The sequence below is a fragment of the Eimeria maxima genome, genomic scaffold (assembly GCF_000499605.1).
Source record: "Eimeria maxima Weybridge genomic scaffold, Emw_scaff236, whole genome shotgun sequence".
NCBI classification, from domain to species: Eukaryota; Apicomplexa; class Conoidasida; order Eucoccidiorida; family Eimeriidae; genus Eimeria; species Eimeria maxima.
In genome coordinates this window covers 7,501-32,706 of record NW_013565219.1, presented here as the reverse complement: position 1 = coordinate 32,706, position 25,206 = coordinate 7,501, and the positions used below count along the sequence as shown (strand labels likewise).

At 55.1% G+C, this 25,206-nt stretch overlaps 2 protein-coding genes across 2 annotated transcripts in view; one reads left to right on the top strand and one right to left on the bottom strand.

Annotated features, from left to right (window-relative positions):
* Window positions 1–911: 911 nt before the first annotated feature.
* On the top strand, window positions 912–21,271 carry EMWEY_00023460 (hypothetical protein, conserved; the record flags this gene model as incomplete). The annotated part of the gene is made up of 18 exons (XM_013480803.1): window positions 912–2,954; window positions 3,136–3,227; window positions 3,408–8,715; window positions 9,480–9,579; window positions 10,058–10,969; window positions 11,123–12,053; window positions 12,242–12,329; window positions 12,582–12,702; window positions 13,010–13,073; window positions 13,209–13,275; window positions 13,476–13,553; window positions 13,725–13,788; window positions 14,845–14,910; window positions 15,523–15,601; window positions 15,755–16,233; window positions 16,880–18,169; window positions 18,435–20,938; window positions 21,134–21,271. The coding sequence occupies 18 exons, from the start codon at window positions 912–914 to the stop codon at window positions 21,269–21,271; spliced, it is 14,424 nt and encodes a 4,807-aa protein (XP_013336257.1).
* Window positions 21,272–22,372: 1,101 nt separating this feature from the next.
* The window catches only part of EMWEY_00023450 (WD-40 repeat protein, putative), a gene marked incomplete at both ends in the record, with an annotated part of 5,322 nt that continues 2,488 nt past the window's right edge, over window positions 22,373–25,206 (bottom strand). The window contains 7 exons of the mRNA XM_013480802.1: window positions 22,373–22,531; window positions 22,728–22,809; window positions 22,944–23,137; window positions 23,305–23,586; window positions 23,778–24,197; window positions 24,306–24,361; window positions 24,845–25,116. Of these exons, the coding sequence (XP_013336256.1) occupies window positions 22,373–22,531; window positions 22,728–22,809; window positions 22,944–23,137; window positions 23,305–23,586; window positions 23,778–24,197; window positions 24,306–24,361; window positions 24,845–25,116 (1,465 nt within the window). The remainder of the gene's footprint in view (window positions 22,532–22,727; window positions 22,810–22,943; window positions 23,138–23,304; window positions 23,587–23,777; window positions 24,198–24,305; window positions 24,362–24,844; window positions 25,117–25,206) is intronic.

Genomic DNA, 25,206 nt, shown 5'->3' with positions numbered 1-25,206 from the left:
CGCAACCACTAACGGAGTCCCTTAGGCGCACCACAGTCGTCTGCGGTTTCCGCTGGTGCTGCTAGTGCTGCTGGTGCTGCAGGTGCTGCACCTTGATTGTGGGGTTGTCTTTCTTCAAAGACTGGAGGCCTCAACAAGCAAAGGCGGAGCTTGGAGGGAATTTGCAGTTGCTGCTGTCCCTTCCGTGGCAGCAGCAACTGCTGCTGCTGGTGCTGCTGCTGCTACCGTGTAGATCTCGCTGCAGCAAAGCCCCTGCAGGTGGCAGCAAACAGGACTTCTTCTCTTCTTGTGCTGCCCTTTTTAACATTGCAGTTTTTACTTAATTGGGGACAGAAGTCGGGGCGCATGCAAACAGAGGCCCTCGGCGCAGCAGCGGAAGCAGCAGCAGCAGGCGCTGCAGACAGCCCCAGCAGCAGCAGCAGCAGCTGCTGCTGCTTCGGCAGCTACTGCCGATGCGACAAAGGCTGCTGCCAGCAAATGCACCCTTTTGTCGCTATTATTAATTCCATTGAACTACAGGACATTTTGCCTTTTGCTGCTGCTAAAGCCGCAGCTAATTGACCCGGCGGCAGCTGCTGCTGTCGGCCCGCAGCAACAGCAGCAGCAACAGCAGCAGCAGCAACAGCAAGAGCAACGGCAACAGCAACTCTTACACGCGCTGTAACTCAACAGCGCCCCGTGTGTTGCAGCAGCAGCAGCAACACATCATGATATCGCAGCAGATTAACAGGGCCTCGTGGCAGCTGCAGCAGACAAATTTCTAGCAGCAGCAGCAGCAGCGGTCGCTCAGCAGCAGCAAAGGCAGCAGCGGCTGCAGCTGCAACTGCAGGACCTGCTGCTGCAGCATCGACAACAGCTGCAGCAGCAGCCACAAGCAATGCTGACTAGGCAATGCTTCCCTCCTGAGGCCAATGCAGCACGAAGGGGAATTCGCTGCAGCAGCAGCAGCAGCTGCTGTCCCCGATGCAGCAGCAGCAGCAGAAGCTCCAGACCTGGCTGAGCTGGAAGCCGCCGGAGAAGCAGCAACAACGGCTGGTTCTGTTGCGGCAGCAGCAGCAAACCCGCGGCAGCAAAAGTACAGCAGCTGCCCCGATGTTCTTCAGTCCCCACGCAGCTTGCGCGCCTCCCCGCGCCGAGCAGCAGCCACTGCAGCAACAACAGCAGCAGCAACAGGCCCCTGGCAAGATGGCATGAGTAGCACCATTCGACAGCAACAGCTGCAGCTAGCAGATGCTTGCATGCGGCTTGCTGCTCGGGCGGCACGGGAGGCGCAGACCGGCACTGCAGCAGCGGCAGCAGTAGGAACGGCAGCAGCAGATCCACTACAGGCAGCAGCAGCAGCAAGCAGCAGCCTCCATATTAGCAGGTCCCTTGCAGCAGGCGGCATTGCATGCGTTCCACTTGGCGTCCGCATGCGTGCTGCTGCTGCCTCCTTTGACTGCGACGCAGCAGCAGCAGCCCGAGGCTTTGCTGCTGCGTCCACTGCTGCAGGGTCGGCTGCTGCAGCACCTGTAGTCAGCAGAGCTATCTACAGCAGCATTGGCAGCAGCAGCAGCAACAGCAGCAACAGCATACAACACGCTGCTTCTGAGTACGAATGCTGCAGTACAGGGGCAGCAGCAACAGGAGGAGCAGCTGCAGACGCAGCAGCAGCACATGGGGTTCCCGGGGCACCGGCAGAATCCGCGGATGAGTCAGCGGCAGCGTCAGCAGCATCAGCAGGCCGTGCCGCCTCCTTTAGGGCGCGTCGCCGTCCCTCACTGGGTGCAAGCACGTCGGCTGCAGCAGCATGTGTGGAGGCAGCAGCAGCTGCGGCGGCGGCAGCAGCAGAAAAACGACTCGAGTTTAATTTGTTGCGCCTCAAGAGCAGCAGCAGTTTGCTGCTGACAGGCTCCGATGTTCGTGTCTTGCTGCAGTGGAAGCAGGAAGATGTGCTACTGTTCGAGCAGCACGAGCTGCTGCGGCAGCTGCACGAGCGGCTGCTGCGTCTCCAGCAGCAGCAGAGACAGCAACAGCAGCGGCAGGAGCAGCCGCCGCCTTCATCGCCTCATCTTGTGCTGCTAGACAGTCCTGTTTCCCTTATTCCTCCTCTTGCCGCAAATGCAGCTGCCGCTGTTGCAGCAGAGCAGCGGCAGCAACAGCAGCGCCGCTGCCAGGAGTATCGCGTGCTGCATGCGTTCGCCTTGCAGCAGCTGCTGCAGCTGCTTCTGCTGCTAGGTCTTCCTCGTTTTGCTGCGAAGCTAGCAGCAGCAGATTTATTTACGGATTCTGGCCTCTGTGCTTTGGGGGCGATAGGACAGAGGAGAGTAGAAGAATGGGAAGCAGCACACGCAATTGTTGCTGATGCTGCTGCAGGTGCAGCTGATCCTGCTGCTGCTGATACTGACGCATGTAGTCCCAGTTCGGCAGCAGCAGCACAGCCTCTTCGGACTCCCTCGGGGAAGGGTATCTCTGCTGCTGCCGCTGCTGCAGCAGCAGCAGCAGGAGCGGCTGCAGCAGATCGTTGCGCCAGTAGCAACACTAGCACTGGCTGCAGCAACACGTCGCAGGAACCTGCAGCAGCTGCTGCTTTCCCGATGCACCCTGATGCAGCAGCAGCTACGGGAACAAAGCCGGCAACACCTGCAGCTGCTGCTGCGGCTGCTGCAGCCGCAGCAGCTGATGCAGCAGGTCTCAAGGGGGCAGCACATGCAGCAGCTGTCGCAGCAGCATCGGAAGGAGCCGTGCTCCGTTGCTGTGCGGCAGCAGCAAGGCTTGCTTCAGAGGAAATAGGACTCGATGGTGCAGCAAGCAGCAGCCGCGGCAACAGCACCAGCAGCAGCACCAGCAGCAGCAGCAGCAGCACAGCGTTGAAGGTGCCTTTGCTGCTGTCTCGTGTGCTGTATATACACTACCACTCGCTGCCTCTCTCAGCGCCTTCGGACTGGATGTCGCTGCAAGACATAGCTCACATGGTAAGTAGCAGCAACAACAGCACCGTCCGCTGCAGCAGCGACAGCAGAAGCAGATGCATTAGTAGGTGCAGCAGCAGAAGGGCAGCAGCAACACGTTGTGCGAGTGCGTTGGACGGTTCCCGTTGCTATGCATGCTGCTGTCCGTGCTGCTGCTTCTGTGCTGCTGTTGCTGCCGCCGCAGCTCTCATCTCCAAGCGAACCCTCTCTCGAGCCTGTGCTGCTCGTTCTGCTGCCTCGTCGCCTTAAGTATCCTTGCCAGCATGACAACTCCAAGTGCGCCGCTCTGCTGCTGCTGCTGCTGCTGCTGCTACCGCCGTTGCTGTTGTTCCTCCTAATGTTTTTGTTGTTGCGGTGGATATCTTTGTTGTTGCTGCTGTGGTTGTTTTGTTCGCTCGGTTGTTTTTGCCGTTGCTAACACTGTTGCTGTTGCTCCTGTTGCTGCTGCTTGTGCAGACACCCGGTGGTGGTTGGACAGGGGCAGGCAATCTGTTTGGCCTCGCCTTTACTAGTGGAGGCTGTGGAGCTTGCTGCAGCAACAGAAGCAGCAGCAGCAGACACCGCAGCAGCTGGAAACGGAGCAGGCTCCGAGAATGATGGCAGCAAAGGTTCGGCAGCAAGGGCGCCTTTCTTGCTCCCAGGTGTTCAGTCACGAGCAGCAGCAGCAGCAGCAGCTGCTGCTGCTGCTGCAGGTCGTGGTGGTTGCACCTGCGGCAGCAGCAGCAACGGTAGCACCTGCACTTTTTGCAACAGCTCTGGCAGGGGTTGGCGTGTGATTGGTGCTGGCGGAGGTCTGTTTCCGTGCAGCAGCAGCAGTAACAGCAGCAACAACAGCAGCAACAGGAGCTTGATATCGTTGAGCACGTGGGAGAACAGCTACCCCACATTTTCTGTCCGTGGCTTATTAATGGTTGCACTGATGGCCCACAGACACTTGCTGCTGAAGGCAGCAGCAGGAGGAGAAGCAGCAACATTAGCTGCTGCTGCTGCTGCTGGCTTGCATGCGAAGCAGCTAGTGCTGCTCTCTAATGAGCCGCGGCTAAGGCAGTACCTCTGGCCAAGGCGTGCCCCCCAGCAGCAGCGCCAGCAGCAGCAGCAGCAGCCGCAGCAGCAGCCGCAGCAGCAGCAACAACAACAGCAGCAGCAACAACAGCAGCAAGTTGCAGAGGCACCGGCCGGCACCGGAGAGTCGTCGCCTGCTACGGAAGCAGCAGCGTCAGCGGCGGCAGCAGCAGCAGCAGCAGCATCAGCGGCAACAGCAGCAGCGGCGGCGGCAGCGGCAGCAATGACAGACACCGAATTTGTGGGACGGCCGTCGCGTCTCTGTTGTGATGGGTGCAGCCTCATGTGGCTTCGCGTCGTGTCAGGCAGCAGCAGCAGCAGCAGCGACTGCTCCTGCTTCTCGTCTTCAGATAGCAAAGGAGCGTCATCGCCAAAGACGCACTGGACGCAGCAGCAGGAACAGCAGCAGGAGGAACAGCAGCAGCAGGATTTGCCTTCTCCGAATGCTGCCGCAGCAGCCCACCACAGTCAGTCGGCCCCTATGGAGCCTCCCACGGCAGCAGCAAGGAGCGGCAGCCCGCGAGCAGCAGCACCGGGCGGTGCTGCTGCCAGCGTTCCAGTGCCTGCTGCTGTGGTGCCTCGAAAGAAGCGGCCACTAGCAACAGCAGCAGCAACAACTCCAGCTGAGGCCGGAGGCGCGGACAGCTGTGTCTGCACGCCAACGGGTTCAGGACTGCGCAGCAGCAAACGATTAGCAGCAGCAGCTGCTGCTGCTGCTTCAACAGCGGCGCCTTCCCCCCTGGTTCTTCCGATTGCAAGGCCACCCCCTCGCAGCTGCCGCAGCAGCAGCAGCAACGGCGTGGCATGTCCTAGAGGCAGTGGGCAAGTGAAGACGGAGAAAACTGAACAGGAACTGCCATCGTCAGGAGAGGCAGCAGCAACAGCAGCAGCAGCCACAGAGCTAGAAGCACAGCCATCTGCGGGTGCGGCTGCGGCACCCGTGTGGCCGCCTCAGGAAAGTCTTCAGCTTGGCCCCTTGACGCTGCTAAACGTTCGCCAGTGGCTTCGGCACCTGTCTGGAGACCAGCAGCAGCAGCAGCAGCAGCAGCAGCTTCCGCTGAGTGCAGCGGAGAGCCATTTGTACGCTGTTGCTGCGACAAATCGCTGCGTGCTGCCCTCTGCTTCCTCCCCACTCTTGCTCTGCGTCACGCGGAATGACGGGCTACCAGGGGTTAGCAACGGCAACGGCGGGATCAGCAGCAACGGCAACAACAGCAGCATTAGCAGCACCAGTGCAGCAGCCGCAGTAGCAGCTGCTGCTGCTGCCGATGTGGGGTCCTCGGAGTTTGATGCTGCTGCTGCTGCTGTTCTTGCAGATGCTGGAGATACATCTGCCCCCGTGCATGTCCTTGGCGCAGCACCCGACCCTGGTGCTGCGCACCAAGCAGCAACCACACCCGGGCAGCAGCGCCAGGTCGGCGATGTGGCCACGAGAAGCAGCAGCAGCAACAGCTGCGGCAGCAGTAGTGTAGCAGCTCGGAACAGAGCCTTTATGATTCCCAACCGTCACGCTGTTATGTTCTCCCTGCGCTGCCGCTGCAACAACACCAGCAGCTGCTGTAGCTGCTGCGGCAAAAACAGCACACGAGAGCCGCGCTGCGGCTGCAGCAGCACGAAAAGCAGCAGCGGCAGCAACCCCATGAGGATTGTTGTTGGCTTTGGGCCTCCGTTCCCTATTAGCAGCAGCATTCTCCTGTCTAGACACTCGGAAGAGTGGCGACTGCAGCAGCAGCTGCTAATGGCATTTCATCTGCAGCAGCGGCATCTGCTGCAGTCGCAAGCGGTGCCGGCGCGCAGGCAGCTCCAAGCTGTACAGCTGTCGCAGCAGCAGCAGCAGCAGCAAACAGCGGAGCAGCGGGAGCAGCAGCAGCGCATGTTCCTCCTGCGGTCCATGCTGCAGCAGCACCAGCTTCTGCAGCAGCAACAGCAGGCGCTGCAACAAGGCGAGGCTCGCGCCCTACAGGACAGCTTATCTTTGTTCTGGAGGCAGCAGCAGCAACAGCAGCAGCAGCTGCTACAGCAGTACATGCATAGCGAATTTGCTGGTTCTTGTGTGTGTGTCTATGCACCGACCACCATCATGCTCCCTACCCAACAGCAGCAGCCCCAGCCGCAGCCACAGCAGCGAACCCAGCAGCAACAGCAGCAACAGCAGCAGCAGCTCATGCTCGCCACAGCAGATGCCCTAGGGATCCGGGGGACAAGAGCAGGGGCAGCTGCAGCAGCAGCTGCAGCAGCAGCAGCTGTTGCAGCCCGTCAGCCCACAGCAACGGTAGCAACAGCAACTACGATAACACCAGAGGGCGCTGCAGCAAACGCTGCAGCAACAAGCCCCGCCGCAGCAGGGTCTGCTGCAGCAAACCGTGCTGCAGCAGACCCTGCTGCAGCAGACCCTGCTGCAGCAAACGTTGTTGCAGTAAACGCTGCTGAAGCAAACGCTGCTGTAACAAACGGTGCTGTAACAAACACTGCTGTAACAAACGCTGCTGTAGCAAATTCTGCTGCGCAAAACTCTTCAGCACCGAATGCTGCTGCAGCAAATGCTGCAGCATCGGCAGCAGCAGGAGCAGTGAATGCTGTTGGCCTTGGGGGCGTTGCTGGCTTTGGGCCAGTGCTAGCAGCAGCTGCTCTTGCTGCTGCGGCTGCCGCTGCTGCTTCCGTGCAGCCCAGCGATGCTACTGCAGTTCCACCTGCTGCAGCGACAAATTCTGCTGCTCCTTCAAGCCCTGCAGCAGAGAGGAGACGCATGACACAAGCAGCAGGCGCAAGGCCAGGACTTGCTGCTGCTCTTCTGCAGCAGCAGCAGCAGCCACCGCCCCAGGTAAACTCCTTCTGCCTAGAATCCTTCCGGCTGTTGCCTGTCCTTGCGTTGCCGCAACAGCAGCAGCAAGAGGAGGAGCAACGGGAGCGACAGGAGCAGCCGATGCAGCAAAAGCAGCGGCAGCAGGAGCCGCTACAGGAGCAACGGCCGCGGCAGCAGCCCTCTCCAAGACGGCAGCACCTGGAGGGAAAGGGTGAGCACTCTGGATCTGCTGCTGCAGGTGTTGCTGCTGTTGCGCAAGAGCAGGGGGAGCAGCAGCAAGAGCAGCAGCAGCTGTTACTGCAGCTTCGGAGGCTGCTGCAACGCATGCAGCTGCAGCAGCAGATGGTCAACGAGCTCGTGTCATCTCCTCTATTGCTGGACTCCTCTGACCGCAGCACATTTCCCCCTTTCCCACTGCAGCCACAGCAGCAGAAGCAGCAGCAGCAGGTGCTGCAACAGCACTTTCGAGAGTCGGTAGCGCAGCGGCAGCCCAGTGCGCAGCCGTCGCGAGAGCAGCAGCAGCAGCAACATCGCCGGCAGCATCCGTTGGATGAGGGGAGTCGTAGCCTGCGCAGCAACGGCAGCAACAGCAGCAATAGCAGCAGCAGCAGCAGCAGCGACACTAGCGATGCAGAGAGGCATGCAGAGACAAGCCCCAGCATCTGGAGCAGCAGCAGCAGCAGTTGCGCCCTCTGCAGCGACAGCGACAGCAGTCCTTTCTCGATAACGATGGTGCCTTGTAGGCCATCACCGAGGGCAGCAGCTAGGGCAGCAGCAGCAGCAACACCAGCAGCGCCGGCACCCGCAGCCGCGACTGCTAAATCTGTTCACGGCCGTCTAACAGCTTCTGCGCTGCTGCCGCTGCGGCTGCGGCAGCAGCAATGGCAGGCGCGCGCATCAGCAGAAGCAGCAGCCGCAGAAACAGCAACAGCAGCACGCGACGAAGACGCAGGAGAGCAAGACTCACCAATTGATGCCACAGCAGCAGCAGCACCAGCAGCAACGACAACCTCCACAGGCGGAGGAGCAGCAGGAACAGCAGCAGCACGAGGGCTTAGGCGGCTGCATCGGGCTCCCCCTCCCCCACAAGCAAAGTGTCTTCCTACACCTGAGCCTCCCTCTCCTTTGTCTTTCCCTCCAGCAGCAATTGCAGCACGCAAGCGGCTTGCTGCTGCAGTGCTTGCTGCTGCTGCCGAACTCAACGGTACCACCAGCAGCAGCACCAGCAGCAGCAGCACCAGCAGCCCTGCACCGGCTGCAAGCCCGCGGAAGCCGCCGACTTCGCCTTGCAGCAAAACGCAGGCTGCCGTCAGCATCAACGACAGCAGTAATTGCGGCAGCAGCAACAACGGCAACAGTTCTGCTGGAATTATGCTACCCATCCCTCACGTTGGAGCTGCGGGAACTACAAAGCAACAACAGCAGCAGCAACAACAACCAAAGCAACAGCACAGCCGAACTGCTGCGCAGCAGACTGGCCGTCGCCTGCGGCGGCAAGAGCGCCAACAGCAGAAGCAGCAGCAACAACAGCAGCAGCAACAGCGTCAACGGCAGATGCACGTTGGGGAACAGGCGCAGCAGAACCAGCTGCAGCGGCTCGGCGTGGTAGGTGATATAGGGAGGCAGGAGCTGCTGCAGCAACAGCAGCAACAGCAGCAGCTGCTGCAGCAGCAGCCCACAGTAGTAGTCTCTGTGTGCAGGCGCTATGTCCACATCCCTCTGCTACGGCAGCAGCCGCTGCTAACGTTCGCAGATTCAAAAGAAGCAATGGTCAACTGCCTCGGCTGCTGCCACCCGCAGCAGCAGCAGCAAGGGAAAAGACGCTTGGGGTTGTCCGCGGCTCTTCTTGGGGAAATTTGCTGCTTTCTAACCATCCCAGACTTTTTCGTATTTCGACAGGTACGAGACAGCAGCAGCAGCAGCAGCAACACCTGCGGCTGCATTAGCTGCAGCAGCAGTAGCCAATGGAGCAGCAGCACCTCGAGCAGCAATAGAAGCAACAACAGCATCGACACGAGAGTTAGTCGCGGTTTCATGTGTGTCGTGTGTACTGATTGACTGCTGCTGCTGCTGTTGCTGCTCCTGTTCCTCGTACTACTGCTTCATTTCCTGCTGCCTTTGCTCCTCTTGTTGCTGCTACTGTTTTTCCTTCTGTTGCTGCTGCTGATGGTTGTATACAGGTGTGCCGAGCCCACTGCAGTGCTGCAGTATTAAATCGTTACAGTGCAAGTTTGAAATTGCAAGAAGAAGATTTAGATTTTCCAAGATTGACTTTATTTTCACCTCTCCTTCAACTCGCTAGACAGATCGATTGTTCTGCTGTTACTACACCAGGATCTGTATCACCTCTTGTAAGAAATTTTCTTGCTGATGCTGCTGTTGCTGCTGCATTTGCTGCTGTCTTTGATGCTGCTGCTTTTGCTGCTGATGGTGTTGATTATTATTATTGTTTATCCTTCTGACGATGCTAGTGTGTCTTTTGCTAATGTTCCTGGTGCTTCTGCTGCTGCTGCTGATGATGATGATGTTGATGATGCTGCATCGGCAGAAGGACAACTTTCTGCTGGTGTTGGCGGCTTTTTGCTGTTGTTAGTTGGGTGCTTATATTGATGGAAGTCTTAAAATAACTCGTGTTGCTGCATTTGCTGCCTCTGCTGCTACAGGCAATTCAGTTTGTTGCTGCTGTTAGCGAGGAGGCTCGTCGATTTATTTTTTCTGTTGGGGCATATTCTAATCTTGCCAAATCTGTCTCCAGGGCATTTGGTAACTCCTGCTGTTGCTACTGCTGCTGTTGTTGTTGCTGCTGCTTATGATGATGTTGCTAATGCTAATTATTTATGATATAAATGTAACAATAATTACCTATTTTATTGTTTATACGATGCACAAATCTATTATATACTATATATATTCATTATTTAATATCTATATAGTTGTATATATTACACGTCATTTGTATGTCTTTGTTTATTTGTTTGTCTTGTCTTTTTTCTTCTTCCCGTTGCTTCCTTTTGTTAGGTCCTCACCATTTGCTGTTTCTACTTTCTCCGGCTTTTTATCTTTTTTCCTTTTTGCTTATTTCTCTTCTTTTATCTCTCTCTGCTTTATTTAATTCTTCTCCGACTCCGTGGCCCCTGTGCTGTAGCCATCCGTCTGCCTCTTCCGTTTGCTGCTGCAAGTGCTGCTACTGCTGTTGCGTAGCAACATCCTGCTGCTGTTGCTGCTCTTGTTGTTCCTGCAGGCAGGAAGCCCGAAGTTGTGGTATTAACTGAGGACCAGTCCAATGCTGCTTTCCCCTCCGCGCACACCCCACGCCCCGAGGCACAGCAGCAGCAACAACAGCAGCAACAGCAGCAGCAGCAGCAGCAGCTGCTTGCCCTCAGGGGGCCGAGGCAGCTCGAACAGCAACAGCAGCAACAGCGGCGGCCAGATTTGCAAATCCAACAGGGGCACCAGCAGCAACTGCAACCAGTGCAACAGCAACCGCAACAGCTACAACTGCAACAGCAGCAACAGCAGCAGCAGCTCGTCCTCGACTCCGTGCAGCAGCAGCAGCCTGATAGCTGGGCGCACCCTTCCGTGAGGCCTCAGCAACAAATGCGCTCGAGGCAGCAGCTGTTGCAGCAGCAGCTGCTGCTGCAGCAGCTGCATCAACCAGAGCAGCACCAGCAGTTACAGCAACAGCAGCAGCAGCAGCAACTCGAGTTAATACAAAGGAGCGTTGCTTCGGCCCACCAGCGGACATTGCAGCGGTTACAGCAGCTCCTGCAGCTGCCGTCAATACGAAACCAACTGCAGCAACTGCAGCAACAGCAACAGCAACAGCCGCACGGAGCAGGAGGCAACCAGACGCTTCAAGATGCGTTGCTTCTGCAGCAGCAAATGGCAACACTGCAGCAGCAGCTGCAGCATCGAGGGCTGTGGCACCCAGAAGTGCTGCTGCAGCAGCCGATGATCGTGCAGCAGGTGCGCAGCATCTTGTCTCAGCCGAGACCTCCTCTTGCTGCACATGCAAGTGCAGCAGCAGCAGGAACAGCAGCAGCAACAGCAGTAACAACAGCAGTACTACCATCCGCTGGAGTTTCAGGCGCAGCAGCTGCAAATTCGCTGCTGCCCCTCCTCCGTCGATTTGCTGATGCTGCAGCAGCGAACAGTGAGTCTGCTTCTATGTCGGATCTAGTTACTGTAGGGACTGTTTTTGTTGTTGGTGGTGCTCCTGTTGCTCCTGCTGCTCATTCTGGCTTATTTGCAACGCGGCACTTATCGATGCTGCTGCTGCTTGTGCTGCGGTGATGCGCTTTTGCAGCTGCAGCAGCTCACTCGCTGCTGCTTCTGGATATGCCGGAGGCAACACACCAGGCGTTGCAGCCCGAACAGGAACAGCCGCAGCAGCCGCAGCAACAGCAGGTGCAGCAGCAGCAGCAGCAGCAGGACCCGGACGAACAGCAACCGCGGGGCCAGCCAGCACAGCAGCAGCAACAACAGCAGCAGCAGTTGTTGCATCAGCTAAACACTTCCACGTCCTCCACTGTGGCATCCCCTTTGCCCGATCAGCAGGAGCAGCACCAGGCGCAGCAGCAACAGGAACAACAGCAGCAACAGCAACAGCAACAGCAACACCAGCGGCAGCCTCTGGAGGACGAAACCCTGAATGCATCCCATGGCGCAGCATCAGCAGCGGAAAGTCGCGCAGTGTATCTACGGCAGCAGTTTGTGTTGCGCGGAGAGAGGCGCGGCCGATTGCCAATAACAACGGTGCAGCAGGAAGAACAGCAGCAACAGCAGCAACCAAACAGTCCGTCAGGGACAACAGAGGCCTCGCCATCTCCGCGTAATTCTCTAACCCCACGCAGCGACACGCATGCATTTGCAGCAGCAACAGCTGTTGCTGGTGCCGCTGCTGGTGCTGAGGAGGAGGCTCCTCCTCCTGTTGCCGCGGCGGGCGCTGTAGAAGATGCGTCGTTGCCAACAGCAGCAGGTGGGGGCCCTCCATCAACAGCAGCAGCTGCTGCAGCAGCAGCAGAACGGCCGTGGGATGACCGCGTGCTGCAGGGGGTTTGGGGTTCAGCCGCTGGCGGCGCCCCGCCTCCCGATGTAGCAGCAGCAGCAGCTGCAGCAGCAGCAGCAGCTGCAGCAGCAGCAGCAGCAACTGGGCAAATGGCGCAGCTGGACGTGTATGTTCATGGGCTTACGCAAACCCCGCTAACCTATCGAATGCCCCTTGCTGTCCCGTTCAGGTCGGCCGCCTGTAAACCCTAAACCCTAATTGCACCTCCACTGCATGCAAGTGTATGCAGCTTTGCAGCTGCTTGTGCTGTGGTCTCCCTCTTGTGTCTATTATATAGTGTTTCCCGTAATTTCTTAGGATTTAGGGTTTATCAGGGTTTATTAACGTTTAGGGTTTAGGGTTTAGGGTTTGGCGCAGGAAGCTCATGAGGTACTACAAGGACCAAGCGGGCCTGCGGGATGACGTCGTGGAGTTCCTCTGGATAAAAAGAAAAGTTGTTACACGGGTAAACCCTAAACCCCAATTCACACCCTAAACCCTAATTCACACCCCAAAACTATAATAGAAACCCTCAACCCTAATGCGGATACCCTAAACCCTAATGGAAGCCGTCAGAGCCGTTAATTATCATACTGGATAGTTGAGCTTATCTCTAGGCGCTCAAGAGTCTGCTGCAGTGACGGACGGCCTAGGGTTTGTTTCGTACTTTTTTGTTTCTGAGGTTCTAGGGTTTAGGGTTTATGGTTTTTCTGTGCAGCTGCTGCCCGATTTGAGTCCGTTGGATTATCGCATGCAGCGAGGGCAGTTGCAGCTCTTTGCTGAGGTTAGGCCATCTTTGCAATATGCGCAAAAGGTTTGGATTTCTCTCTTTATTGAAGGTATTTCTTTAGGGCTTTTCTTCTCTATCTAGGGTTTTTTATTCTTTATTAGAGTTTAGTATTTCTCTGCTGCTGCTATACAACTGTTAATGGGGGGCGTCGGATGAGGGACGAGGGTGTGAGAGGGTTTGGAGGGTTAACGAGCATTTATAGTAGGGTTGGTGTTAGCTTCAAGTAGAGGATCCTGCTTGGAAATAAGGGTTTAGGGTTTAGGGTTTTGATGTATAGATTGGGGCTTGTGAGGGTTTATGGTGGTTTGGGGGGGTTTAGGGTTTAGGGTTTAGGGTTTAGTGTTTGTTATCTGCAGGCTCTGAGGAGGCTCCGTATCTGCCGCGTTTGCGTTTCAATGCCAGCATGATGACACCCTTCTCGTAAACCCTAAACCCTAAGCCCTAGTTGGTAGTTTTCCGCCTGGTGTTGGCCCTCATACACGCTAGAGGCCCTCCTCTGGGGCTGCTTCAGTAGCTGCTGCTGTTGCTGCTGCTGCGGCTGCTGTGTATTGACAGGCGGCTCTCTGAGAGCTACAGCAGAAATGTGGGGGTTGCCGAAGGGGATTTGCTGCTATTTTATTCTGTACGTCCTGCCGAGCGGTTGCTGCTGCTGTTGCACTACGTGTGGCATTAAGGGATTGTAGTTCTAGCAGCAACTATTGCTGCTGATGATTACATTGTTATCACTGCTGCTGCTGGAGTGTTGCTGGTGCTGCTGCCACTGCTGTTGCTGCTCTTGTTGTCAACTGCTGCTGCTGCTGCTTCTGCTGTTTTCTGCTGCAGCGAGAACAGTATACGGTTCAGATAAACCTCAGCAAATGCCCACTGGACTACGACGTTAGGGAAAATGATGTAGTGAAGGTTAGTTTGCTGTTGTTGTTGTTTTTGTTTCTGCTACTGTTTCTGCTCCTGGTGTGGCTGTACTGTTGCTTCCTCACCACCTCTGCTGTTGTATCTACTAAGACGCCACTGCTCCCGGTGAAAATGCTAGTGCCCCTACTCTTGATGCTGCTGTTATTGCTTGCGCTGCAGGCGGAGTTGAGGCCAGGAGCTGCAGTGCCTGCGGCTTTAGCCGAGCAATACGAGCAGGCGCAGCGTCAGCTGCTGCAGCGGCAGGCACACATACACTAGATGTATGCATGCATGCATGCAGTAGTAGCAGCAGTAGTAGCAGCAGCAGCAGCGTCATTTGCTGCTGCTAGGGTTGCCCGTTTGGCAGGAGACAGCAGCAGGTGTTTGCGCTGTTGCTGCTGCTGTTGGTGCTGCTGCACGCAACTATGTGCCTCTACTGTGATTGTTGCTGCTGTTGTTGCGGTGGCGGCTGCATCGCGGTGCTGTTGTGGTAGCTACAAAGGGATTCGTTACAATGCAACAGCTGGAAAGGCAGAAGCTGCTGCTGCAGCAGCTGCTGCTGTTGCATGCATCGTAACGCGCAGCAAACTTCATGCTGCTGGTTCTAGAGCTAAGGAACAGCTCAAGTTTTGGTTGCTGATAGTTTTGTCGCGGTTACCTCCATGTTGTTGTCTTCTACCAAACCCTAAACCCTCACACAGCCGGCTGAGTATGCCCGAAGGGTTTGTGGTTACAACCCCCATATATGGGGGCTTAGAAAGTCGCGAGTCTAGGGTTTAGGCCTTAGTGTCTAGGGTCCTACGACCTAGGGTTTTGAGTCTCGAGCACAGGGTTTAGGGTCTTAGTGTCTAGGGTCTTTAGGCTTCAGGCTTTAGGGTTTAGCGTTTTACTGTATCGGGTTTTCGGGTTTAGGGTTTGTTCCTCCGTTAGGCGGAGAGCACTACACCTCACCAATGAAAACAACAACAACGGAAGCAGGAACAGCAGCAACACCCACGACAGCAGCAAGAACAGCACAGACAAGATAAACAGCAGCAGGAATAACAACAACAGCAGTAACACCAACACCAACAACAGCAGCAACAGCAAGATGAACGGAAGAACGATCACTGGGAGCAACAGCAACGGCCGCGAAAGCAACAGCATGAGCAGCAACAGCAGAAACAACAGAAGCAGCGAACACAAGCAGTAGAAAGGAAAATTTATAGAAGACGACAGTTGCAATTTACTATGTGACATTTGGGTCTATAACCAACACAAGCCGCTGCTGCTGCTGTTGCTGTTGCTGTTACTGTTGCAGCCATTGCTGCTGATGCTGCTGATGCTGCTGATGCTCCAGTTGCTGCTGCTGCTGCGAAGCAGACAGGTATGGATTCAAAGTCATAAATAAACAGCAGCACATATAAGATATATCGGCTAAGAAATATAGCTGTTTGGGCTCCAGCTGCTGCTCTTGTTGCTGCATGCGGGAGTAACAGCAGCAGCAGCAACAGCAGCAGTGCAGCAGCAGCAGCTGCAGCTGCTGCAGTGACTTTGATGAAGCAGATCATAGACTCCTCGTTTGCGCTTGGCATAAAAAGACAAATTATTATAAACTGAAGAATCTGCTTGCTGCAGCAGCTAACTGCAGCAGTACGAGCATCACTGCCTGCGGCCCGGGCTGCAAGTGCAGCAGCAGCAACAGTTGCAGCTAGAACAGCAGTAGCTGCAGCTACAACATAAGCAGCAGCAACTACAACAGAAGCAGCAGAAGATCAACCTCTGGCCGGAGGAGCGGCACACACTGCAGCGGCAGCAGCAGCAGCATGCTGCTGCTGCGCACACTCGAGAGACTGCAGCCGACCCCATGCCGACGTGCTCCTTAGCAGCACCACAGCAGCAGCAGCAGCAACAGGAGCAGCAGCAGCTCGTCTTCAGGCGCCAAGGCGCCCCCTTGCTGCTGCTGACGTTGCTCCTGCAGTTTTAGCTGCTGCTGCAGCCGTCTTAGCTGCGGGTGCTGCTAGGGAGATGATTCCTTTGGGGGCAGCAAGCAGCCGCTCCCTCCCGCAGCGCTACAGGTTAGTGCAGCAGCACCAGCATCTACAGAAGCAACAGAATAATCATAGTGTATGCAGCAGCAGCAGCTGCTGCTGCAGCAACATCAGTGCCAGCAGCACCAGCATGAGTTTTGGTGTCGAGTTGCCGTGTGTCTGTGGTGTGTTATATAGCAGGGGGAGGCTCCATAGACGTCTCGGCAGCCGCAACGGTAGCAACAGCAGCAGCAGCAGCAGGAACATAAGTAGCAGCAGCAGCAACCGCAGCAGCAGCAATGACAGCCTCCTAAGCTGGAGCAGCAACCGTGCGTTGTTCCCTGTACCAGCACACAGCAGCAGCAAGCGAACGAGCTGCCTCCGCAGATCGCAGCAGCAACAGCAGCAACAACAGCAGCAGCAGCAACCGCAGCAACAGCAGCAAGGAAGCTCGGACTCTGAATCAGCTGAGGTGTATTGGCAGCCAGGCCGTCGTCAGCAACAACAGCAGCAGCACGAGAAGCAGCAGCTGCTTCCTCGCGACTCTGCTGCTGCTCGTTCAGCTGCTCCTAGCACATCATCATCAGCATCATTTCCTTCGTTATCTTCGCAGCAAAAACAGCAACAGCCTACGCATGCATGCAAGGGTCTGCTGCAGTTGCTTCCTGTGTCTATAGAGGGTTGGCCAGTCTTTTTAGTAACTTATTTTGCTTATTCTTCTTTATACAGCACAAGAAAGCCACTAAGTGTTGTTAAGGGGGCATTGAATAAATCTTTGGGGCTTTCTTTGCATGCATTAGGGTGTATAGACACCGCATTCCTAGGCTGTTATGCAGCAGGGCAGCTGCTGCTGCCCCTTCTACTTGCTGCTGTACCGCAGAAAAAGTTTGCTGCACTCACCGCAGCATGCTTCCTCCTCTCCGCTGCAGCAACAGCAGCATTTGGATGCAGCAGCAACGGATTTCTCCTCCTGCTGCTGTGGGGATTTAATGGACTGGTGCATGCGCCCCTCTTCCCGCTGCTGCTGCAGTATGTCTCTGCTGCTGTTAAACCAGAGAATAGAGGAGCAGCACTTGGCCTATGGACAACTTCACAGCAAACAGGTACTGCTGCTGCTGTTGCAGCTGCTGTTGCTGTTCCAGGCGGTGGTTCTGCGGATACTGCTAACTTTGTGCCCCTGCTGCTGCTGCTGCTGCTGCTGCTGCTGCTGTGGGGCTTTGCAGCTCGTAATTCGTGTCTCTCTGCTGCTGCTGGTGTGCGTTATGTGTTCGAACTGCAACCATGCTGCTGCTGCTGCTGCTGCTGATGCTGCTTTTGGTGCTGCAGGGGCTATGGCTGCCACTGCTGTCGCTGCATTAGTGGAGGCAGCACTAGGCTGGCGTCAGGTATTCTTTTGTGCTGCTGCAACAGCAGCAGCAACTTCTCTGTTGCTGCTGTATCTGCTGCCATGGAGCAGCCAGAAGGCCATGCGGTATCAGCAGCAGCAGCAAGAAGAACTCGAAGGTCTCGAGGACGCCGCAACAGCAGCAGATAGCCAGGAGCAGCAGCAGCGAGAGTTGGATGAGGAACAGGATCAGGAGTTATGGGACTTGGGTAAGCAGCAACAGCTGCAGCACCAGCAGCAGCAGTACCAGCAGCAGCAAATGCAAGTGCAACAGCAGCAGCACCAGCAGCGGCAGCTGCAGCTGCTGCAGCAGCAGGTACACTCCCCTGATTGCCTCGTGTGCTTCCAGCCCCAAGAGGCTGCATGCATAGAGATGGGGGGCACCGGAGAGAGCAGCAGCATAGGTACAACATTAGCCACCGCCGAGGTAGCAGCACCTGCTGACGGCTACGGCAGCAACAGCAACAACAACAGCAGCAGCAGTAGCAATAGTCCTAGCAGCAGCAGTAATAGCCCCAGCAGCTGCAGCAATACAAGTCCTATTCATGGATATTACTACTCTGCTGCTGCAGCATTCACCTCAGCCATGACGCCGCGTGCTCCTGCTGCTGCTGCTGCTGTGGCGGCGGCGGCTGCGCGCGCATCTGGAGGTGGTGCAGCGGCAGCAAGCAGATGTAGGACTCCGGTGCTGCCCCCGCTGCAGTTCGAGGCAGCATCTGCTCTATCAGTAGGACCACCAGCAGCAGCAGCAACAGCAGCCGGACCACCTAGGGGACAGGGATCTGCTCCCCGCTCTGCAACAGCAGTTGCAGCGCATCAGCTGCAGCAGCTGCTGCTGATGTTTTCGGTTCCCTCTGCCAACAGCAGCAGCAGCAGCAGCAGCCGTAGTCTGCGCCGAGTGACGCCGTTACGTTCCACCCGCAACAGCAGCAGCAGTAGCAGGTGCAGCAAGAGGAGCAGCAGCAGCGTGCGCCGTGGGAGCAGCAGCAAGCAGCGTGTCGGTGGGGTTTTGCTGCAGCAGCAGCAAGCGCGCACCCTTATATGTCTTGCTGCTGCAGCATACTTCTTTATTAAACTTATTCGTTATAGTTTGCTGTTGTGGCTTCCCTTCTTCCTTGCGCAGCAAGTGCAGCTATCTGCTGCTGCTGCTGCTGCTGCATCTATTCCCTTCGATATAGGTGGCATGCTGGGTGCCGTTGCTGCTGGCTTTGCTGCAGATAAACTCTGCTCAGGTGACTTCTTGTGGCTGTTGTTGTTGACGCATACTGGGGCTGCTGCTGCTGCTGTTGTACTGGATAATTGGAAGCAACATTGTTTCTTGCTGCTACAGTGCTGCTACACTGCTGCTGCTGTCTTGGCCTTTTTCTGCTGCTGCTGCTGTACCGGGCTTCTGCTACTGTTGCTGCTGGCGACGTTCTGATGCTGTTGCCACCTCACACCCGCTGTCGCTGTATATTGTTCTTTTTGCCGTGTTTGCTGCTGCTGTTGCTGCTGCAGGGAGGAGACTCACGTGCGGTGCAACTATGAGCCTCGCAACGGGGTTTTGCTTGCTGCTGCTGGCGCTGTCGTGTCAGCAGCAGCAGTTACTGAGGGAGCAGCATCACGAGCAGGAGCTGCAGCAGCAGGCAGCAATGCAGCAGCTGCAGCAGCTGCAGCAGGAAGCCGTGGTGCTGCTCGAACAGCAGCACAAACGCGCCCGCATGCAGCTGCCGCTGCAGCTACAGCAGACGCTTGACAGAGTGCAGCTTCTAGAACAGGAGCTGCAAAAGAAGCAGCAAGAAGTGCAGCACCACCAGCAGCAGCACGACGAGAAGGAGCTGCTGCCGCAGCAGGTGCAGCAGCAACCGCAGCCGCAGCAGCCGCAGCCTGTCCAGCAACAGCCGGAACAGCAGCAACAAGTTCAGCAACAGCAGCCACCACCCCAACAGGCACAGCTGCAGCAACAGCAGCCGCAGCTGCACCACGTACAGCAGCAACAGCAGCCGCAGCTGCAGCAAGTACAGCAGCAACAGCAGCCTCAGCTGCAGCAAGTACAACAGCAACAGCAGCCGCAGCCGCAGCAATTGCAGCAACAACAGCAGCCGCAGCAAATGCAACAGCAACAGCAGCCACAGCAGATGCAGCAACAACAGCAGCCGCAGCCACAGCAAGTACAGCAACAGCAGCAGCAGCAGCACCAGCAAGTACAGCAGCAGCAGCAGCCCCAACAGGTGCAACAGCCGCCGCAACACCAGCCACCACTGGAACTGCGGCAGGAGACACCATCGCTCCAGCAGGTTCAGCAGCAACAGCAGCAGCAGCAGGAGCAACCCTTGCAGCAGCCAATGCAGCAGCAGCTGCAGCAACAGCAACCGCAGCAGCAGCCTCTCCCGCAACAACAGCAACCACAGCTGACGCAGCAACAGCAGCAACCGCAGCAGCAACCGAAGCAACTGCTGCAGCAGCAACCTCAGCAGCAGCCCCTGCAGCAGCCCCTTCAGCAGCAGCAACCTCAGCAACTGCCGCTGCAGCAGCAACAACTTCAGCAACTGCCGCTGCAGCAGCAACAACTTCAGCAGCAGCCCGTGCAGTTCCAACAATCTCAGCAGCCCCTCCAGCAGCAGCAACCTCAGCAGCAGCTGCAGCAGCAACCTCAGCAGCAGCTGCTGCAGCAGCAACCTCAGCAGCAGCTGCTGCAGCAGCAACCTCAGCAGCAGCTGCTGCAGCAGCAACCCCTGCAGCAGCCGCTACAGCAACCCCTGCAGCAGCAGCAACTTTCGCAGGAGCTCGCGCAGCAGCAACCTCTTCAGCAGCAACCTCTGCAGCAGCCGCTGCAGCAGCAGGTGCAGCAGCAACAGTTGGAGCAGCAACCGCTGCAGCTGCAACCTCAGCAGCAACCGCTGCAGCTGCAGCCTCAGCAGCAACCGCTGCAGCTGCAGCCCCCGCAGCAGCCGCTGCAGCTGCAACCTCAGCAGCAGCCGCTGCAGCTGCAACCTCAGCAACAACCGCTGCAGCAACCGCTGCAGCAACCGCTGCAGCAACCGCTGCAGCAGCAACAACCGCAGCAGCTACCATTGCAGCAACCCCTACAGCAACAACAACGTCAGCAGGAACCATTGCAACAACCTTTGCATCAGCAGCAACCGGTGCAGCAACCACTGCAGCAGCAACAACCGCAGCAGCTACCCTTGCAGCAAACCCTGCAGCAGCAACAACCTGCTCAGCAGCCCCTTCAGCAGCAGGCGCAGCTTGAACAGTTGCAGCAGCCACAACAAGTGCAGCAGCCCCAGCAGCAGCAACCTTCCCAGCAGCCGCTGCAGCAGCAAGCGCAGCAACAACCTCAGCAACAATCGGCAGTGCCTCTGCAGCAGCAGCAGCTGCCTAATCGGCAGAAGCCCAAGCTCCCTGCAACAGCATTCCCACGTAAGCTTGCAGCAACGGCCACAGGACCACAAGCAGCAGCAGCAGCAGCAGCAGCAGGCATACCAGATACGGAGGGCGAAGTGTCCTTGCGCGCTGTGAGAGGGGAGCATGAGGATAAGCAGCAGCCGCAGCAGCCGCAGCAGCTGCAGCAGCCGCAGCAGCAGATGGACAAACTGCGTCGGGGCGAGCACCGCGGAGAATCAGCTGCTGCATTAGCAGCAGCAGCAGCTGCTGCTGCTGCTGCAGCAGAAGCAGCAGTAGATTCAGAGGCGAGTGACCAGTCAGTTAAGCTGCTGCGACTGGAACTGCAGCAGCAGGAAGACATGCGTGCATTGCAGCAGCAGCACGACGAGCAGCTGTCAGCATTGGAGGCATCTGCTGCTGCTGCTGCTGCAGCAACAGCAGCAGCAGAGAAGCAACAAGTGCATGTTCTGCTGCTCTGCATGCTGCTTGTGGGGTTTTGTGTTGCTGCACCTGATTCTATATTAGGTGCGGCAGCAGCACAAGAAATTGCTGATCTTCGTTCCCTTCCTGCTGCTGCTGTACCAGCAACAGCAGCATTTATTAATGCTATTGGCGCTATAGGAGCTCTCGTACAGGTACATTCTTCCTGCTGCTGTGCTGCTGCTGCTGTGTTGGTGCTGTTGCTGCTATTTGCGGGCTCAGTGGGGCCCTCTGTTGTTCTTGCTGCTGAGTGCGGCCTCTGTTATCTCCCTCTGTGGGTAAGCAATACATATATTCAGCCATCTTCTTCTCATGCTGCTGCTGCTGCTGCTGCTGCTGCTGTGTTGCAGGGTAATTTAACTGCTGCTGTATCGGAGGCCTACGGATGGGATGCCCTCTTTGGTGTCCTTTGCACCTTTGCTGTTTTTAGTGGTTTGCTGCTGCTGCCTGCTGCACTAGCAGAACTTAAGAGGAAGTCGCTGCCGTAGCTGCAGCAGCAGCAGCAAATGCAGCAGCAACTGCAGCAGCCACTGCTGCAGTTGCAGCTTGCTCTGTTTAGCCGTTGCAGCAGCATTATAATATGCAGCTGCTGCAACACCAGATACTGCAGCAGCGGCAGCAGCAGCAGTTGCAGCAGCAGTTGCAGCAGTATCTGCAGCTACTGCAACACTAGCAGCTGCAGTAGCAGCTACTGCTGCAGCAACTGCAGCAGCAGCAGCAGCAGCAGCGTTTGTCAGTGTGTTTACAGGCGGCTGTCAGCCGCTCTCCGGCTGTCTTTGAATGTTGGCAAAAAAGAGAATAAAAAAAAATTAGATTAAAATAAATGCATTATTTATTAATTTATTTATTTATTTTATTATATTTAATTATTTATTTTGTTATAAATATATAAATACATTTATATTTATATATAATATGTATACTTTATTATAATAATTAAATATTAGCAAATAACTAATTCAACGAATGCAGCAATAAATTAAATAAAAAAATGTTTATTTATTTAATTAATTTATTTAATCTATTTAATTTATTTATTTAATAAATAAATAATTTATTTATTTTTTTATTTTAATAAATAAGAGCATAAAGAAAAATAAAGTGACGCGCGCCTTGTGCTGCATAGACTCGTATATTAGTTAACAGCAGCAAATATAAACATGCGCCTGCTGCTGTTGCTGCTGCTGCTGCTACTGTTGCTGCTGTACAAGTATCTATCTGGCTGTGTGTCTCTTCGTGTCTCTCCCTCCATATTCTTTTATTTATTTTTTTATATACGTAAATATAAATATATAAGTAGATATATATTTGTGCCCGTGTATACTTCTTTATTTTTATTTTATTAACATTTAGTCGGTAAATAAAATAGTTATTCTTTTCTTTCTTTGTTGCCTTTTTATATATAAAATTATAAATAAATAAAAATATATATAAAAGGCAATAAGAAGAAAAAAAGACAGAGGCAGACAGAGCACATTGTTGCTGCTCCTGTTGCTGCTCGTGTAGCTGCTACTGCTGCTGCGGCTGCAGACTAGTACTATGTCCAGCAACCACCGCAGCAGCAGCTGCCGCAGCAGGAGTATTTGTTATTAAAATAGAGGCATATTTGCTGCTTTTTTCTTCCTTTTCTTTCCTGCTTGTAGGTTAACAGATACTTGCTGCTTTAGCTGCTGCAGTGTGTCTGCGCTGCTGCCCTTTAGATACCGCAGCAGCACAGTAAGTGCTGATGAATTAAACCTCAACGCGTCCTGCAGGCAGCAGCAGCAGCAACAGAAGTAACAGTACAACCTGAACAGCAGCAGCAACAGCAGCAGCAGTACCCTACCAACAGCAGCAACAACCGCAGCAGCAACAAACTGCGGCAGCAGCAGCAGCAAGCGCTAATAGACAGAAAAAGACGACAAACAAAGGAAAGTACAAAAATTAATTAATTAATTAAATTACCCTTTGTTGCTGCAGCAGCGGGCGAGCAGCAGCACGAAGACGAACGAGAAGAGATCGCTCTTTTGCAGAGACAATAAACAGCCTGCACACAACACTCACACCCCTGCTACTGCTGCTGCTGCTGCTGCTGCTTGTATTGCTGGTGACGGGTGTGTTGCTGCTTGTGGTGCGGCTGCTGCTTGTGTTATTGCTACTGTTGTTGCTGCTTCTGCTGACCTGAAGTGTAACTGAACAAGCTGCAGCGCCAAACGGACGGCCACCTCGGTCGAGCCTGCCAAGGGCCCCTGCAGCAATAGCTGCTCCTCGTCCTCCTGCTGCTGCAGCAGCAGCAGATCTCCATTCTGCTGTTTTTTGTCCTTCACAAGGCGCTCTGCCTCCCTCTCAAGCAAATCCGTTAAAAACTCCAAAAGCTGCAGCAACAGGAGCAGCAGCAGCAGCAAGTGCAGTGTGTACAGAAGCAACGGCAACAAGAACAACAGCAACAGGGACAGCGGAACTAACAACAACGACACTAGCAAGGGCAACAGCAGCAGCAGCAGCAGAAGCAGCGGCAACAGCAACAGCAACAGCAGCATACTTGAAGTGCATAGTCAACAGGAAGAGCAAGCAGCACTTCTGCTGCTTCTGCAGGTTTGATGCTGCAGATACACCGCAAGAGATGTTCTTTTGCTGATCTTCCTAATAATTCAGGTCTAGCAGGAGGAGGAGCGGGAAGCGGTGTTGCTGCTGCTGCTGCTGCTGCAGCTGCTGCATCTGCTGCACCGCGGCGAGCCTCAGCAGCAACAGTATCCCTCCATCGAATGAACGAAGCCTCAAACTTATCATCTTCCTCCTGCTGCTCCCTAGCAACCTGCAGGGCCTGAAGAACAGTAGCAGCAGAAGCAGCAGCAGCAGCAGCAGCAAGATCAATAGAAGCAGCAGGCATACAACTGCAGCACCGAACAGGAAGCAGCGGGATATTTGTCCTGCCGCAGAACAAACCGGCGTCCCTTCTAAAAAGCAGCAACAGCAGCAGCAACTGTATTAGCAGCAGCAGCAGCAGAAGCTAACCTCAATAAGGCGGTCAGCAGACCGAATGGTCTCATCTGTGCGCTTGGTGGGTCGATCAAGTACGACAGAAGCAGCAGTAGCAGCAGCAGCAGCAGCAGTATTAGCAGCAGCAGCATCAAGTGCATCTGTTTCCTGCTGCTGTTGCTCCAGTAGGCGTTTTTCCTGCTGCTCCTCAGCAAACACTTGCTGCTGCGTCCGCCGCCACAGATGCAGCTGTCTGTTGCTGTCGCAGCAGCAGAAGACGTCTGCATCTGATGATAAACATAGAGACAATAAAGGAGCCCCTGCTGTTCCTCCTCCTTTTGCTGCTGCACCGCATGCAAATACTTTTATTAGCTGCTGCCTATCCGCATCCCATTGCTTTATGTAACCATCTAAACCCGCAGATAACACGTAATGCGTCATCGGCAAAAATAATACCTGCATACATACAGACCACAAACCCTAAACCCTAAACCCTAAACCCTAATGCAAGAAACGTTGAGCGCACACGCGAGGATATACCAAACGAGATGCCAACAGTTATACATTTAGAGCCCTTATAAGAAGCTCTACCACCCCGTTACATTCATAAACCCTAAACCCTTATAACCCCAAACCCTAAACCCTAAACCCTAAACCCTACTTTAGTAACAGCTTCATCATGGGCTCGGAAACTTTTTCTGATTTCTCCAAAATTGAGGCCCCAAACTTTGAGGGATTTATCAACAGACCCAGAGGCGAGTAGTAAGCCCGAAGAAGAAACGGATATTGTTGTTACAGGGAGCTTGTGGCCATAGAGGGAGAGACGAATACGCCCTAAATAAAAGCAACAGCAGCAACAGCAGCAGCAGCAGCAGTAAAGAGGGACGGGAAGCCGAGCAGTAACAGCAGTACCAGCAGGGACAAGAATAGTAGCAGCAACGGCAGCCGTAGAAGCAGCACACCCGAAGCAGCTAAGCAAATGCTGCACGTAAGATGCCGACACAACACCAACGCATGCAGGACCGCCACAGGTAGACAGCAGCAGGAGATGCCCAACAGAAACAGCAGCAGCATCAGCAGCAACAGCAGCACCAGCAGCAAACCTGTGTCTGTGTGCATAACGAGGATGGTGTAGTCCATGAGTGCTGCCATTAGCAGCAAACCCTTTGGATCGAAGGCAACATCTAAAACCTCATCAGGCAAAGAAAAGGAACCTTCACACCGCATGCACACTTGCTGCTGCTGCTGCTGCTGCTCCAGCTGCTGCGGCTGCAACTTCTTCTTCTTCGGCTTTTTTGTTTCCCCCTCATCAGCAACCTCCTCTAAATAAAACGCATACAGCTTTACTGTCTTGTCGCTCGATGCAGTTGCAAACCTGCAGCAGCAGCATATGCAGCAGCAGCAACAGCAGCAAATGCAGCAGCAGCAGCAACAGCAAATGTAGGACTTCGTAGAACAGAGGTTT